General features: G+C 40.9%; 1 protein-coding gene across 1 annotated transcript in view; it reads right to left on the reverse strand.

The window, feature by feature from the left end:
• CTNNBL1 (catenin beta like 1) overlaps positions 1–18,143 on the reverse strand; it is a 166,661-nt gene that overhangs the window by 81,734 nt on the left and 66,784 nt on the right. The window contains exons 7-10 of the mRNA XM_086330882.1: positions 15,243–15,334; positions 6,386–6,458; positions 6,087–6,145; positions 4,428–4,576 (exon numbers count right to left, since the gene is read on the reverse strand). Coding sequence (XP_086187008.1) covers positions 4,428–4,576; positions 6,087–6,145; positions 6,386–6,458; positions 15,243–15,334 — 373 coding nt within the window. The remainder of the gene's footprint in view (positions 1–4,427; positions 4,577–6,086; positions 6,146–6,385; positions 6,459–15,242; positions 15,335–18,143) is intronic.

Here is an 18,143-nt window from a genome sequence, read left to right on the forward strand (position 1 = left end):
GGTATACACATTTGTCAAAATTAAAACTCTATACTTAAAATGAGTGTCTGATTATATATCACTTATGCCTTGATAAAGCGACTTCACTTTCACTTTTCACTTTCATGCACTGGAGAAGGAAATGACAACCCACTCCAGTGTTCTTGCCTGGAGAATCCCAGGGACGGGGAGCCTGGTGGGCTGCCATCTATGGGGTCACACAGAGTCGGACACAACTGAAGCGACTTAGCAGCAGCAGCAGCAGCAAAGATAATAAAAATATTAAAATTGAATCATATATATGTATGTGTGATAATGTGTGTACATAAATGTATAAATGACTATCTTGTTGGTGATCGTTCCTTATCAATAATCAGAAACATAAAAAAACTCACAGGCTGTGGACATGCAAAATTCACCGTTACTCTTAACAGTCAATACATTAAATTATATTAGAGTTATTTACTGTCGGCCTCCATCACGACCTATTGAGTTTCTTGAAGGCAAGAATCCTGTCTTGTTCATGTCTGTGATAAGCCTAGCACTTAACATAGTAAGTGAACATAGCACTTTATCAATGTTTTAATAACTGCAGAGCTGTCCCAGACAATTTGTAGTCTAATTTCCACAAAATCCCTGGAAATTTGGAAATGGAAATCCCTTCCATTTTTCAGATGTAAAAAGGGAGAATCAGAGGACAGAAAGGTTAGAATAACTCACCAAACATCCAAAACTAGTCATTGAAAGAGCTGTGTTCCAAATCCACATCTCCCTTAACTCTAAACCCCATTCTTTAACACTACCCCATACTGCTACCTCTCCAGGTGGGCATTTCATTAACTGTTTGATGAATGCTTGAAATCAAATAAAAATAAGTATTTAGGGGCAATGGAACCAGAGGAATTTTCCTGAACTTCTAGTGTTATAGCTGCAGTTTTTAAATGGGTTCCCTTGAGACAGAGAGCAACTTGGCAGCTCTTGCTAGAAGATCAGGAAGGATGGATCTACTAGGGAGAAACAACTCCCTCCCAATTAAACTTCTCATTTGGGAGTCTGAAGAAAAAAAATTACACAGAACAAAGAGCATGGGAAAGGAAAAAAAAAAAAAAAGAAACGCTGAATCTGCTGATATAGCTAATTAATGTTAAAAGAATTAATTTAACAGTAACTTCAGCATTCAAAAATGAAAAGTTAGGAGATCCTAGAAAGGTGCTATTTCTACATCTTTTAGAGCTCCTTTTTAAATTAGGCTCCCAGAACCTCAGCATTCCTGCTTGAATAATCCATACTTCTGGTTATTTATTCAGCTCCCCACTGCTGCACATTTCCAAGCCATATGCTACAGGAATACATCACCTCATATTTGCACTCAAACATCCAAAGACACTGGCGGTTCAGACCTTTAAGACGCTTAGAAGAAAGTCCGTATAGCATATAGTTTTAAGGTTAAAAGGCCCAGGAAGCCAAATGCATCTTCTTTATATGCTATGTGCTTGAGAGAAGGTGGGTCATTTCAACAAAAGGACAGGCAATTAGAAGGGTAAAGGAAATAAACAAAAGACTCAAGAGAGTAAAGCCAGCAAAAATCAGCTGAACACTAAAGGCCTCTGAATAATTACAATGCCCCTCTCTGTACTTTAAAATCAATTTTTTAAAACAATTCCACCAAGGAAGATTTTTCAATCAATCCAAGGTCTGGTACACACTGGACAAAGCAAGAAGTCTACTGTGCCCCTGGGCCTACACAAGCCTTTAAAGAGAAGGTGTTTTCAAAACACATACCCTGACGATCTTAAGTACAAACATAGCTTTAAGCACAAAAATCTGTAGAATCTGTCACTGGAGAATTTTTTATAACAACAAAACATTGGAAATAACTACAATATCAATAACAAAGAAAGACCAAGTAAGTCATATTCCCTTAGAGTCACCATTATTCAATTATTGAAAACTGTCATGAAGATTATGTCACAACATGGGAAACAGCACGTTAAGTTAAAAAAAATAACAGGACAGAAACAGAAACTTTGGTAGGCCCAAAAAGCTGTTAAAAATAAGAAAACAATTATGGGGGAAAAGACTCCAGGGAATCTGCATTCAAAGATGGATTGTGTTTTTAGCTTCTAAAACTAAAAATACAGGAGACAGGAATCCTACCATTCATTTCTGTACAAGCCAAGCACTTAACACATTACAGTGCTTTAACAGTTTTGTATGTCTATATTCTAAGTTATATTTAAGAGGTATGTATCAAATTTATTAAAAATTTTTTTCACTGAAATTTTCAATCTATCCAGATATGTTTCCAAACAGCAGACTTGGGCTCAGTTTCATAAAGAATAATCCCATAATGCTCAGACCTCCAACCAATCAAACATGCTCTTACATCTCTCAATTTAAAAAACTGACCATTGTCAACTAAACACCCGACTCTGGTTACCCCTTCACCCTATATCTCTAATCCGCTTCCAAGCCAGATTTCTCAAGAGTTATCAATTACAAGCTATCTCCCATTTACTTCCAGATTCTGTGAATTACACTAATATGAAACCTACTTTAAGTATTTTAAGAAATGAACGTACAAATAATAAGATATGAAAGTGAACGGAAAGTGACAGTCACTCAGTCATGTCCGACTCTTTGCAACCCCATGGACTGTAGCCTGCCAGGCTCCTCTTCCATGGAATTCTCCAGGCAAGAATACTGGAGTGGGTTGCCATTCCCTTCTCCAGGGGATCTTACTGACCCAGGGATCAAACCAAGGTCTCCCGCACTGCAGGCACATTGTTTACTATTTGAGCTTTAAATTAGACCTAGATATTGCCAGGAGAAATATCAATAACCTCAGATATGCAGATGACACCACCCTTATGGCAGAAAGTGAAGAGGAACTAAAAAGCCTCTTGATTAAAGTGAAAGAAGAGAGTGAAAAGTTGGCTTAAAGCTCAACATTCAGAAAACAAAGATCACGGCATCTGGTCCCATCACTTCATGGTAAATAGATGGGGAAGCAGTGGACACAGGGTCAGACTTTATTTTTTTGGGCTCCAAAATCACTGCAGATGGTGATTGCAGCCATGAAATTAAAAGACGCTTATTCCTTGGAAGGAAAGTTATGACCAACCTAGATGGCATATTCAAAAGCAGAGACAATACTTTGCCAACAAAGGTTTGTCTAGTCAAGGCTATGGTTTTTCTGTGGTCATGTATGGATGTGAGAGCTGGACTCTCACATCCATACAGTGAAGAAAGCTGAGCACCGAAGAATTGATGCTTTGAACTTTGGTGTTGGAGAAGACTCTTGAGAGTCCCTTGGACTGCAAGGAGATCCAACCAGTCCATTCTAAAGGAGATCAGTCCTGGGTGTTCTTTGGAAGGAATGATGCTAAAGCTGAAACTCCAGTACTTTGGCCACCTCATGTGAAGAGCTGACTCATTGGAAAAGACTCTGATGCTGGGAGGGATTGGGGGCAGGAGGAGAAGGGGACGACAGAGGATGAGATGGCTGGATGGCATCAACTCGATGCCATCGTCCATTGATGACCGACTTGATGGACGTGAGTTTGAGTGAACTCCGGGAGTTGGTGATGGACAGGGAGGCCTGGCGTGCTGTGATTCATGGGGTCACAAAGAGTTGGACACGACTGAGTGACTGAACTGAACTGATACAAGGAAGGAATTATGAAGAAAGTTCTAGCACTGTCTTGCACATTTTCGTATCTCCTATGCTAGCCACATGGCAAGGTACAACTCGTTACTGAAAATAATATATAATGAAAAGTATGTATAAATGAAAAATAGGAATTACATTCTGCTGTCAATAGTAAAGTATGTTAGTCGCTCAGTCATGTCTGACTCTGCTATCCCATGGACTGTAGCCTGCTAGGCTCCTTTGTCCATGAAATTCTCCAGGCAAGAATACTGGAGTGGGTTGTCATTTCCTTCTCCAGGGGATCTTCCTGACCCAGGGATCGAACCTGGTCCTCCCGCCTTGTAGGCAGATTCTTTACCATCTGAGCCACCAGATTTTTGTCAATAGTAAAAATATGGACAAACATATGGCATAGATAGGTCTACATAAGATAAAAAGAAAATTGGGCTAAGTTTAGAAATTAACATAGGGTATGTTTAGAAATTAATGACCAGATTTCCCCAAACCAACACACTATGAGAAGGAACAACAACAAAAAAATTTCCCTTCGATGGAGTGGTCCTATTTCCAAATGACATAACAACAGGGTACAAACAGACCAAAACATACTCTGTATTCATCCAAACGAACTTCAGGAAAGACTACACACTCACCTTAAGACTGCTGTTTCACATATCCAGGAAACTCAACGGAATAAAAGACCATAGCTAGCTACGTTCTCAAATCCAGGCTAACAGTGAGGAGTTGGACAAAAAAAGATGGACAGCTAGAACATGATAGGAGATGAGAAGCATACCTTAGCATGAGATTCATCAGCTGAAGACCCTCGCCTTTCAGGAAGCGCTCACGATTGGAACTCAGCATTAGGCAGGAACAGAGGGAATCAAACAGATTTTCCATCATCTCCTGCTCCTCGGCCGTGCTAGGATTGTGTCTTTTAAATACCTGTCAAGCAAAAATATCAGAAGGCACAGAATCATAAGAGAAGGTCTTTTCATCAACCAGCATTCAACAATTTCCGAAGCCTGTCTACTCCAATAACCCTACAACTGAAGAAGCAGAGCCTTATCAAACAAAATTCTCATCTGTTTCCATTTTAGAGAAACTGGGCTGATTCACAGGTACTAAATAAATGGCTATCGTGCAAAAACAAAAAACAAACAAAAACCCCCACAAAAACAATAACAACAGAAAACCACTCAACTGACCATTAGGTCCAGGAGTGATTCACAGTTCCAAGGAGGCAGATTTAACAAAAACCAACAAAATCTTTTTATTATGAAACATATTCACCTACAGAAAACTCTATAACATGTACAGCTAAATGAGTAAGGTGAACACCCCTGAAACCATCACCCAGATCAAGAAACAACTTTGCCAGCTACCCCCACCCCAAAGCTCTCTCCACTTGGCCCAACCGACCACAACACGTTTCTTCCCCTTCTAAAACAACCACAGTTCTGAAGGGCAAATCCTGGCCCAAAATAAGGAACAGTTTCCTAGTTATCAGGGTTAATGAACTGCCTTATAGACCATTTGTGGCTCTAAGTCGTGGGAATGGCTTCAAGCAGCTTTTATCTTTGCCAGAAATACATGGCATGTTAAGAGGAAAGCTTCTTAACAGTGTATGCATACCCATACAGTCTGCTACAAAATGATCAATCTTACAGGAGCAGGACTAAGCACTTTCCCAGAACTGGGAAGAGATTCACATTTCAAAGCTCTATTTTTTGGGGTGAAGGCCAAACCACTCAGGCTGTTGGCACCAGGATGGAAGCTGTATGCAAACTGACATCTCAGACACTCCCAACACTCTAAAGATTTTATCCAAATGATCTATTTTCAGTCTTGGTTTTGGAATAGCACAGATGAGACTGGTTAGGGAAAAAAAATCTTAACAGTATTTTCAGAATGCCAGCAGAACATTTCGATGGGATTTACATTTCTTACACTGAGCAAATGGCAACTTCTAATTTCTTTTTCCAGCCTCCAGTGCCACATCCTCCCCCTATCCTCCTCTTTGACCTCTATCCTGTTGCACTGGAACTTGTACACATGAAGCTTACCTGGATCCTAAATGAACGGACTCCAATTTAGTGGCAGACTGACAGAAAAGAAAGTGAATAATCTTGGGAGTGGGTCAACTGAAAATAATGTGGCATTCTTGGCTCAAAAATATATACTTAAGTGGAAAGCACATGTCTTTGGGACTGACAAACATCAGGAGCCTGAGAAAGTCCACACCAGATACATGGTGCTATCTGGTCATAAAGAGCAAACGAACTACGAAAGGAGGCAAACCATGTGCCTCCAGTGTGACCTGAAGCCTGCCAACACACCCCATATGGCTTGCATCACATGGTTGATTCCTTCCCACAATCTCCAGCTCCACCTCCCATTTAAAGATACAAGCCATGTATCTTCATGGCAGACAGGAAGCATAAGAATTACTCACGGATAACTGCTGAAGAAGCACATCGATTCCATCCAGCTCCCCAAGCAATTCCCTGTTTTCTAAAAGGGGGAAAAAAATAGAAGAAGAAAAAAAAAATGAAGCTAACTGTCAGATTTTACAGCCGTCTAACACTGATACATCAGCAAACAAAATCAATACAGCTTGACAGAGTACAAAAGCTGCACAGAGAGCGAGAGGGAGAGCAAGGGGATGCCAAAGGCAAGAGAGCTTGCTGTCATGATCTGAAACAAGCCTGGCTCCTATCCTAACAGAATGTCAATACCGAGAGGGAGCCTCACCATCGTTGTCCTGGAGCAATATGGCCAGCACTTCACTACAATACAGTTTGTTGGCATCGAAAGGCATCTTTGCCTGTGGGAAAACAGGAGAAAGGAGAAATATGTTAAGGGCCCTTGTTTCTTTCCCCAGGACAATTTTTTCCACAAGTATTAGGATCTGAGCTGGAGAGATGGAGAAGTGAGAACAGGAAAAGGTAGGTTATGGGTAAAAAAAAGTCTGCCTCTGCTCTCAAGAGACCAGACTCAAGTACAATGTAGGAAAACCATAAACAGTATTATGTACACAGCAGTCCTCACCCTTCTAATGCCCAGATACAAATGTCACCTCCTCTGTGAAGCCATCCTAGATTCCCCATTGTGAGTCTAGGGACTATGATCGAGCACATAATATGTACTCAAATGCAAAGTAGATGAATGAAAGTTTTTAAGACTAAAATCTATCATGAAGCTTCAGTCACGAGTGACGGTCATAAAATTAGGCTGTAAATTAGCCTATGGACAGATGATCAGAGAAGCTGAAAAGAAAGCCAGTTCTTATTTAGATTAGCTGAATGTCTTTGTAACAAAGTAGTTCCTTTTTGGATTTTTAAATTTTTTTTAATGCTTAAAATTTAATTTGAAACCATAAACCTATCTGCTCATGGGCCATAATCTGCCTACTATTTAAAAAGGAAACCACATTAAATATGCAGAAATGTGTTAATATTTTAACACCCAAATTACTACCCACAATTCTTTCCCTGCTGCATGCTCTGCTACTTGGAGTCGCAGAGGGGACACACGCACTGCAGAGCCCATCTTTCACGGTCACCCACATTGTTGCTCCTGAGCGAGACTCAAGTGCCTCACCATTAACGATACCCCGTGGATAAAGGGACACAGAGAGGAGCGTGAGCCTCATCGATGTGTTTTTATTTACTGGACCCTCGATCCTTAAAATGCAGGCACAATAACAGCTGTTAATCAGCAGCAACCCTGCTACCTATCCAGGTTTTTGAACTGAGAAATAATTACTGTACCTGGAAAGGACAGGAGAGGTGTTTATCTTGAAGCTAATACCGCCATCCCCTTAGCACCATTCACACTTCTGTTTGGACATTGATTTTGCACTTAAGAACGAAGACTGGCCCCTAATGAAGCAACACCCAGCGTCTTTTCAGCTCTCTCTGCACGTCTTCCTCATCGAGCCTATGTGCACCCCACAGGGCTCCAGGAGGCTGACCAGGTATGACCCATCTCAGGTTAAAAGATCTGTAAATACAAGGTCTTACGTGTGCTGACTGCAAGGTATGCTCCCTGGGCAAGCTTAAGGTCTTGTTTCAGGAAATTCAGTACAACAGCCAGTGTTTAAATGCAAACTGTGGTATTTTTCACTTTAAGAAAAACAGTTTTATACAAATCAAAACACAAAAGTGAAAAGCCAAGGGGTGAGTATATCTATCAGAATGAAGAATCTGCTAATCAAATCACTCAAATTATTTAAGTTATGAGTATTGCTAGTTTGCTGACAAAAGTCCGTTGAGTCAAAGCTATGGTTTTTCCAGTAGTCACATATGGATGTGAGAGTTGGACAGTAAAGAAAGCTGAGCAAGGAAGAATTGATGCTTTTGCACTGTGGTGTTGGAGAAGACTCTTGAGAGTCCCTTGGACTGCAAGGAGATCCAACCAGTCAATCCTCAAGGAAATCAGTCCTGAATATTCAGTGAAAGGACTGAGGCTGAACCTGAAGTTCCAGTACTCTGGCCACCTGATGCAAAGAACTGACTCATTGGAAAAGATCCTGATGCTGGGGAAGATTGAAGGCAGAAGGAGAAGGGGATGACAGAGGATGAGATGGTTGGATGGTATCACTGACTCAATGGACACGAGTTTGAGCAAGCTCTGGGAGTTCACGGTGGACAGGGAAACCTGGTGCACTGCAGTCCATGGGGTTACAAAGAATCAGACATGACTGAGTGATGGATTTATATATTTATTGCTAGTTGAAGTGATTTAAGCCATACCAACTTACTGCAGCTTTTTAAGGGTCAAGGTTCTTAGTTCAAACAAGATACACTCAACTGAAAGAAGCCAAAAGATATCAGGCCCTTGGAGCAATAGCCTTTCTGTGATTCCAATGACTCTTGGCTTTTACTTGATTGTATAAAATTCTATCTCCAAGGTAGGGGGGAAGGTTTCCCTCTTTTCCCAACAAGTTATTTAGTAGGCACTTGCTAAATGTAAGACAAAAAATTAAACATGACAGCAAACAGAGGTGAATTTGCATGAACCTGATCCACTTATATCATTTAAAGATTACACTGAATTAAAATTAATTTTATCAAGTAATACATGTATATTAAAAAAAAAAAGGACATAAATCTAGGATCAGACACACCTAGATTTCACTCAGAAGCATGCACTATGTATGTAACCCAAAGTCTGCAGTTCCCAAACTGTGTGCCATGGGACACCATACTGAATCCACAGGGGATTCCAAGGATTCACAGTATTTCCAAGAAAAGCACAGTGACATCTGACATCTGTGGAATAGTGAATGCATCAACCATTAGCTCCAGGTACTGTTTTCTTTTGATGACATCCTTTCTTTGACAGGCTGGCTTTGGGTGGTTACTATGATAAAAGAGCTGTGTGAAAATCAACGTGGAGAAGAAACAAAGATGGTGGTGTTCAATCTGATTAAAAGGTTTTAGAAGTTGTGCAGTACTCAAAAGGCACACACATCTATCGGAAAGTAGTTGTGGTATTTAAAAATGAAATAAAAAATATATTTTAATCCAAGCATTTCATTTTTTCAAATGGCTACTAAATTCTTAGGACATAAATACGTATGAAATTGTTTGCACCTAACTGCCTTAAATGGGACTATTAGGTCCTTTTTGGCATAGGACCTTATAAAAAAATTACTGAGATATTGATGGCACCATAAATTAAGAATGGTCATCTATGACTGAAGTAATATTCCTGGTCTCAAGTTGCTTTATCTGTAAAATGGAGACAATAAAATAACATCTTCTCTGGAGGGTTACTATAAGAATTAATATGGAAGTTGCTGTTGTTTAGTCACTAAGTTGTGTCTGACTCTTTTGCAACCACATCGATTATAGCCTGCCAGGCTCCCCTGTCCACGGGATTTCCCAGGCAAGAATACCAGAGTGGGTTGCCATTTCCTAATCCAGGGAATCTTCCCGACCCAGGGATTAAACCCAGGTCTCCTGCATTGGCAGGCAGATTCTTTATCACTGAGCCATTAGGGAAGCCCAATATGGAAGTACTTAACACAATATGGAAGTATCAATAACCACAGATATGCGGATGACACCAACCTTATGGGAGAAAGTGAGAGGAACTAAAGAGCCTCTTTATGAAAATGAAAGAAGAAAGTGAAAAGTTGGCTTAAAACTCAACATTCAGAAAGCTAAGATCATGGCATCTGGTCCCATCACTTCATGGCAAATAGATGGGGAAACAGTGGAAACAGTGAGAGACTTTATTTTGGGGGGCTCCAAAATCACTGCAGATGGTGACTGCAGCCATGAAATTAAAAGATGCTTGCTCCTTGGAAGAAAAGTTATGACCAACCTAGACAGCATATTAAAAAGCAGAGACATTACTTTGTCAACAACGGTCTGTCTAGTCAAGGATATGGTTTTTCCAGTAGTCATGTATGGATATGAGAGTTGGACTATAAAGAAAGCTGAGCACCGAAGAATTGATGCTTTTGAACTGCGGTATTGGAGAAGACTCTTGAGAGTCCCTTGGACTGCAAAGAGATCCAACCAATCCATCCTAAAAGAAACCAGTCCTGAATATTCATTGGAAGGACTGATGCTGAAGCTGAAACTCCAATACTTTGGCCACCTGATGCAAAGAACTGACTCATTGAAAAAGACCCTGACGCTGGGAAAGATTGGAGGTGGGAGGAGAAGGGGACAACAGAGGATGAGATGGCTGGATGGCATTACCGACTCAATGGACATGAGTCAGAGTAAACTCCAGGAGTTGGTTATGGACAGGGAGGCCTGGCGTGCTGCAGTCCATGGGGTTGCAAAGAGTCGGATATGACTGAGAGACTGAACTGAACTGAACACATAGTAGGTGCTACATGTTTTTCAGATGACTGGGATCAGAAATACCCAGGTTAGAATCTCAGTTCTACACATTAGTTACTACCTATGTGATCTTCACAAAATTACTCTGCCTCTCTAACCTGCCTGATATCTCCTACGTTGAGTGAAACCGTGGGCTTGATGGGAAAAAAGGAGACTAATCTTTCATGTCTAGCCAAAGACAAAAGTCACCAAGGAAGTTTTATTTCTGTTTAAATCTCACTCAGAGATGACAGTCTCCAAGCCTGCAAAATACCAAACTGCCAAATTACAAGGACATTTAGTCAAAATCCGGAGGAGAGAGAATTCATTTACCAGGTATCTTCTCTTGGATTTTGCAAAGTTACCCAATGGGAGTTGGAGCTTCTGGGGCTCTCCTCCATCCAGGAGCCTGGTGATCCTAAATCTTTCAGCTGTCAGAGTAATTACAGAGTCGAGCATAGGTTTGTACTCAGCACATGCCAGCCCTGAATAAAATTAAACTTCACCTTTTGGGGAGCTGCTGCTTTTTTGGAAAGTACAAGACAATTATGCTACTGCCTGCAGCCAAAAGCTGCAAATTATTTCTGCAGCTTACCTCTGGTACCTGGGGCAGGTTCAGACATGGCTCCAGCCCTGTACAATCGTCAAAGCAACCTGTGCCCTACAAAAATCCCAACTCCTGGTCATAAGAGGCCAAGGACTTAGCGTCAACCGGTTGTACATGTAGTACACTGTAGCCAATTCTCAACTCATGAGCTCAATGCTGAATATTGCAACTGTTTTTGAAGCAGTGATTTCATTGGGAAACAAAAAGGAATCTTAATTTTGTTTCTTTAAAAAAGAAAAAAGTTTTGGTATTATTTTCCATAGTACACAGTATCCTAATAAGTTTCTATTCCCCATCAAAAAGTGAACTATGGTGCAGCGTCTCTCACACTACAGTTATCTGCTTACTTGTTAAACCTTTTAATGCAATCCTATGAAATGGGTTTTATCCCCATTAGCAGCACAAATTAGTAAGGTTTCATTTAGTGAATGAAAAAATCCGTAAGTATCTCTGTATACTGCTAGCGAGGCTACTAGTACCAAAAGGAGACTGACTAATGTGCCATTCACTTAGGGGTTACTCAAGGACTAGTGAATAAACAATGGGATGATCAGTTAGGTAGCAAGGTTTTATAAAGCAATGTAAATATAAAAGGGGTTCTCAGACTTCAGCATACATCAGGATCTCCTGGAGGGCTTGTTAAAACACAGATTGCTGGCTCCACTCCAAGCTGGGCAGATTTAGTGAGTCTGGGGTGGGTTCAAGAATGTACATTTCCAATAAGTGGCCAGGCAATTTTGACGCTCCTCGTTGGGAATCACATTCAGAGAACAACGGGGAAGAGATGCACATATGATGGAGTCCTAGTCCTTGCTGTTAAGGAGTTTAAGGATATTTGGAGAAAGACCAGGAGCACACATAATAATATGGAAGTCTCCCAGGTGATGAAGAAAAGATACTCCATGAGGGTATGTTTCACACAGCTATAGGCATATGTTAGAACCCAGATCTGCTAACTCCCAGAAGAGAACCAACATGAAAAAAAAAAAGATTGACATTCAGAAAAGAAAGAGGGCAGTATGGGCAAAGCAGTGCTATGCAAAGAGTACATGAAGAAAGTCTGGAAACTTAGGTTTTAATTCTAGTTCTACCTCTAGCTACATGAATTTGGGCAATCTTAATTGTCTTAATCTCTATACGTCTTGATTTTTAATTTTTTATAGAACTTATAAGATTCCTTCCAGTTCAAAAAATGGTGGTGGCAATATGGAAGAGTAGGGGTTTAAGTTGGTTTAAGAAGGTTATGTACAATTTAGAAATACATAAGGCAGGAGTCATTCCTGGTGGAGGGAGGAACAGGAAGAAAGACATAGAGGTCAACAATGTTGACCTTTGCAAAGGTAGAGGGGCATGTCTGAAAACTAAAAGGCCAATGTTTCGAAACTGAGAGATGGAAGGGTCAGATCAGGCCAGGTTAAGGGGCCTTAAAAAGTAGGCAGAGATGGTGGGATCTGATGCAGAGGGCATTAGTATCACTGTAGGAAGGTTCCTGAACAGGGAATGGTATAATGAAAGTGAAGTTTTAAATTAGTTTTGGAGTAGTACTGAACAAAAACAGGTAACAAAAATGCTCACATTTCTAGAAACCAGTGCATCTTACACCACTGTACATTTATAACCACACGTGGAACGTGTCTAAAATACACTGAAGACAGAGACTGAGAAAGTACGTCTGGGAATTTGTATTTTTTTAAAGTCCTACCTGTGAAAGTAAGGATCTGGGTCCATCATTCAATCTGATTCACCAAGATGATTATGATGGTGAAGACTACAGTAAGCACTTCTCCAGATTATGAGAAATAAGAGCAAGGAATTGCTTTTAAAGACATGCCTTCTTGCTGGCCTCACCCTGAAGCAAAACTTTCCTTTATGTCTGGTCAGCACAGAATTTTCTAAGAATTTTCACTTACTAGTAAAATAACCAAATAGCATTTTAATGGTTAGATACCCCCAAATTTTGAAAAACTGTTTTAGAGATAACATGGCTATTTGTGCCCCGAGGATCGCATAAACACTACGCCTGAAAGGCAAGAGTCAACAGCTTGCAAGACAGCCAAATGGGCCTCTTTATTACTCTCATAAGAGTAACAGAATCCAACCAAACACCCAAAGGTCTCAATTTCCCCTCCTGTTACCAATTCATAAAAAGACCGGCAAGTTTCAACACCTTTCAAAAGGCAGAAGAGGCCGGATATTCTAGTTTAATGAAGATCCTTGATTCAGTACCAAGCCTCAAGCAACTGGGAAAGATTGGTCCTGACCTCACAAAGACAAAAATTATCGGATTATTTGTATACAATTGTGGCCCCAATCCATTAAGGCCATCCCATTAAGACTCAGGTCCCTGCCATCTAGCCCATCACCTTAGCTCTGTGTTTTACTTTCCTCTCCCCTACTCCTCACCCCCAAAATGTCTCACAGCTTGGCAGAATAAAGTTTTGTTGAATATCAAGGAACGAAGAAACTGAGGGAGATGTGAGTGTAATTCCACGGGGAAACCAAAGGACATAAAGATTCATGAGAGGAGGTCAAAAGGAAGCTGCAAACATGACAATGAGTGAGTTAACCAGACCTGACTCTTTCCGGAAAGGAAAGGTGAGGGTGTGTGTGTGTGGATAGGCGGTTGCCATGCGCTGAACTACGCACCAAGTTTATCCTTATACCAGCAAGTGCGCCCCTACCCACCGATGAGAACATACAGGCTAGCTGAGTGTCCTCAAGCCATGCTATGAAAGTCTATGTTACAGATTTAATGGCAACAAAGGGTTAAATAAGAAGGATTTGGGAAGACCTAAATTGTCAGAAAGAGAGGGAACCATGTGGACATATGATATCTTAAGCAGAATCTTCCTCCTCACCCCGGCCAAGACAGTGGGAACAGGGGAGGGGGGAAGGCGGGGGAGAGGGGGAGGCAGGGGTGGGGATAAATTGGACCTGATGCACCTCAGAGTTTCTGCATCTCTATGACCCTCCGGAGCTCAGCAAGGCCAGGACTACCTAAAGAATCATTGCAGCCACAGACAAGCTTTCTCACTGAAAAGCTGGGAATCCTTGCTTGCCCAGAATATTTCAGTACTACAGTATTAAGTAGTTCCAAACCTCCTCCCAGCATGTCTTTGGTTAACACTATCCTGAGAGAAGCCCTGACCTCTCCCTTTCCTATTTCACTCTACGGTACAGGCACTAAATGGTCAAAAGATGATCAAAGGACTATGCTAACAAGAAAAGTGAATGAATGATCCAACAGATCAATGAGCCAACAGATCAACAGATCAATGAATGATCCAACAGAAATATGAACAAAGCACATAAACAGGAAGCTAGAAGAGATGAATACAACTGGCTAATAAACAGGTGAAAGCCAGCACCTGTACTTGATTTTAAAATTCCAAATTAAAATAAAATACCAGTTTTCACTTATCAAATTAACAAAATTTTAAGTTTGACAATGCCCAATATCGCTAGGGGAAATAGACATCTCAACTCAGTGGAGCAACTGATAGAGGACAATTCTGCAAAATTTACCAAAAATGTTAATGTGCATACCCTTTAACATTACAATTCTATTTCTAGGAATTTATCCTACAGATAAACTGACACAAGTGTGCAAAAAAAAAAAAAAAAAGAAAACAAAACAGTGTGTGTGTACATGGGGATACTCACTATTGTGCTGTTTTAAGAGTAAAAAACTGTTACGAACAGGGGAATGGTTACATTAATTTGGCACAACCATAAAACAGAATACTAGGCAGCCACTAGTTCAGTGAAAAAAAATCAACTTGCAAAAGAAAATAATGTATGATTCTATTTGTGAAACACATATAAACACACACATACACTCCTATTTACAGAGACAATTTCTGGAAGGATAGATAAAACATTGTTAACAGTGGCTGTCTCTGAGAAGTGGAACTAGAAGGAATCAGCAGAGGAGAGCTTCTATTTCCGGTATAAACCTTCTGTACTATGTGAATTTGTGTTGACAACATGTTTATATTATTTTCAGGGCTATTAAAGGCTATTTTTAAAACAAATGTAAGAAGAGAAGCAAAGAAAGAGGCAACATTTGCCAAAAGATTCCCAAATGGGATCACACAGCACAGGAATAACAACCTGTGCCAATGACCCAGCATGAGCCAGGCACACTGCAAAGATTTACCTTCAGCCTCTTCAACAGCCACTGCAGAAGACCCTGCTGCGCGGCCTCTGTGCACATCTCCGGCCGGAACTCGGCCATGTTTTCCACAATAGCTGCAGAGAGACAGACACCAGTCATTTGGGAGGGCAACTTTGTTTCCATCTGTAGCCTGCTTCCCATGCCAGACATTATATTCCTCTTCCCACTTGCCTGTATTCCTCCCAGCCAGATGCTGTGTTGTCATTCTTAGATTAACTAGGGACATGCTATGTTGTTTTTTTTTCCCTTCAAGTTATGTTACAAGTAAAACTCATAACTGAACTTGTCAGAATTCACTAAAGGAATAGTGAATGGTTTTCTGCTGTGTAGAACACCAGCAGAATACACAAAGTGTGAGTATCTGCCTAACAAGGCCCTCTTACTGTCACAGTACTACGGTCCCTGAGACCTGTGACGGAAGACACAGGGGGCTAGGCAGAAGCCTTACAGGGAAAAATCAGTGGAAGAATTCAGAGCCTCTTCCTCTCCTGATTCACCCACGTTCAGATCTCTTTCTTCAGATACTACAAGGGAAGCAAGCATGATCTTCTTAATTGAACAAAACAAGGTGCATAGACAGGAAAGGCCATGCTGGCAGAGGTAACTGTCAGGTACTCAGAAGCAAATATACTTGGTCCTGCTACCTCCTACAACAAGCACATTGCCATTTAATAGAAAAATTTTAAATAAGCAGGCCAAAAAAAAAAAAAAAAAAGTGATTGTATGATTATGAGACTAAAAAAAAGGCCATTTAAAAAAAAAAAACAAAAACTACAGACTTCCCTCATGGTCCAGTGGTTAGGAGTTGACTTTCTAATGCAGGGGATGCAGGTTCAATCCCTGGCTGGGGAACTAAGACCCCCACACACCACAGGGCAACTAAGCCTGCTTGCTGCAACTAGAGTCTGTGCTGCAGGCAGGGAAGCACCTTTGCACTGTCGAGAAGAGCCCACGTGCCACTACGAAGACCTAGCACAGCCAAGAACAAACGCAACTATACAAACCAAACCCTCATTCGAATACGTTCAGTGCTTTCCTTTCCCTCAGGCCCCTGCTGCTCCCCATGCCCGGATATGTTACTACCAGAGAGCAGATGGAGCTCTGAGCTCTCTAAGCACAACGCCCAGAGCCTTTAGGAAAAAGAGCTGAAGGAAGCAATACACCTCTTTTCTCCTCACTCTTCAGCCCATGTCGGCCTCGCCAATGGCTACTTAAAGGATGTCCAGGCAGCCCCCCGGGGAGTAGACACAAAGCTGTGAGAGCAGAGTAGCAACGAGACCACTGAGAGATGGAGACCATTTGAATACCTTAAATTACTTTTGACGTTTTCTAAGAAATTGGCTCATTCTTTTTAATCTCCGAAGCCCTTATCTTACTCTGCTTACCCTCTGCTTACCCTTTAGGTGGCTTTCTATTGAACACTAGAATCAAATCCAAACATCTTGCCAAGGTTTAGAAGGTCTTTCATAGTCTGGATGAACTTACTCCTCTGGTCCCATCTCCTACCATCTTCACCTCTCGCTGCCATAGCACATTTCTAGTCTTTCCCCAAGGCCCTTGCCCATTCATGACTTGACAAACGATACTGCCCTGCCTGAGGGTCTGGCTCACATTTCTCCATCAAAATGCACCTCTCTTCATATTCAGCCTCAATCAGCTACCTGCTCCTACCCAGCCACTTGGAGACCCTTCCTCTTCTCTTCCATAGGGCTCCCCACTGACTCCTATTATACTCCTATTGCAATATCCTGTATTATCCCTTCTTTCTATTCAAGACTTTCCCATCAGTCTGATTCTTAAAAGGAACTGTGCCTAATTCATCTTTAATGTACCCAGTGGCCTAGAACAGTGCCTGACAAACATCACATGCTTAGTAGGGAAGAGAGGGATGAATCTCTTGAGCTGCTGGTAAGGGACCAAGATGAAACTACACAGATCTTCACAGATTGACAGGCTGGTGCTTTTCCCATTACATCAGGCTCTTTTTATAAACAGTCCGTTAAGACTTCTGATAAGCCTTCTATTCAGCGAAATTCAGCATTAGGCTAACAGATGGCAATGCCAAATTCTGGCTCTAGGCTACAGCCAACCCCCAGATCACAGACTGTTGTGTTCTCTCTTCTCTTACTCCCTAGGTGCTATGTCTTCCTCCTTCTTTATGATAATTTCCCAGGAGAGAGTATAAAACTACAACGGAAATATGTGGTAGACACAAAGGAGCTGGGAGAAAATCTAACCTCATCAAAATTTCTACTTCTGCTGGGCCTTGTTCATTTCTTAAGCTCTGCTTACAGATACGTCACCTTTGGTTTTATAAGACAGCAAATGGTGATAAACAGAGCTACCCCAAACTATTTTTAAACAGACTATTGGTTAATCAACTTTGCAGAGGGAAAGACTGGGGAGACTTGAGGAGGAGGAGGGGAAATACTGCAGAAGAATCTACTTAAATGAACATATGATAAAGGGACAGCCAAGTTAACAGCAATATTTCAACTCACAGTTTACACGGCAAAGTACACATAAGAAGGGAAGGAAATACTAACTATTTTTCAAATAAAATGTCCTATAAAGGCCTGGTGTACCTTGGAGATATTGTGGGTTTGGTTCCAGACCATTGCAATAAAGTGAATATCACAATAAAGTGAGAATCACATGAATTTTTTGGTTTCCAAGTGCATATAAAAGTTATACTATATTGTAATTGACTAAGTGTGCAATAGCATTATGTCTAAAAAACAATGTGCATACCTTAATTTTAAAAATATCATATTAGTAAATAATGCTATCTATCATCTGACAATGCAGGGTTGCCACACATTTTCAATTTGTAAAAATGTAACATCTGCAAAGCACAATAAAGCACACACACACAAAATGAGG

The sequence above is a fragment of the Bos grunniens genome, chromosome 13, assembly GCF_055505025.1.
Source record: "Bos grunniens cultivar Pamir isolate PY7600 chromosome 13, Bosgru_T2T1.0, whole genome shotgun sequence".
NCBI lineage: Eukaryota > Metazoa > Chordata > Mammalia > Artiodactyla > Bovidae > Bos > Bos grunniens.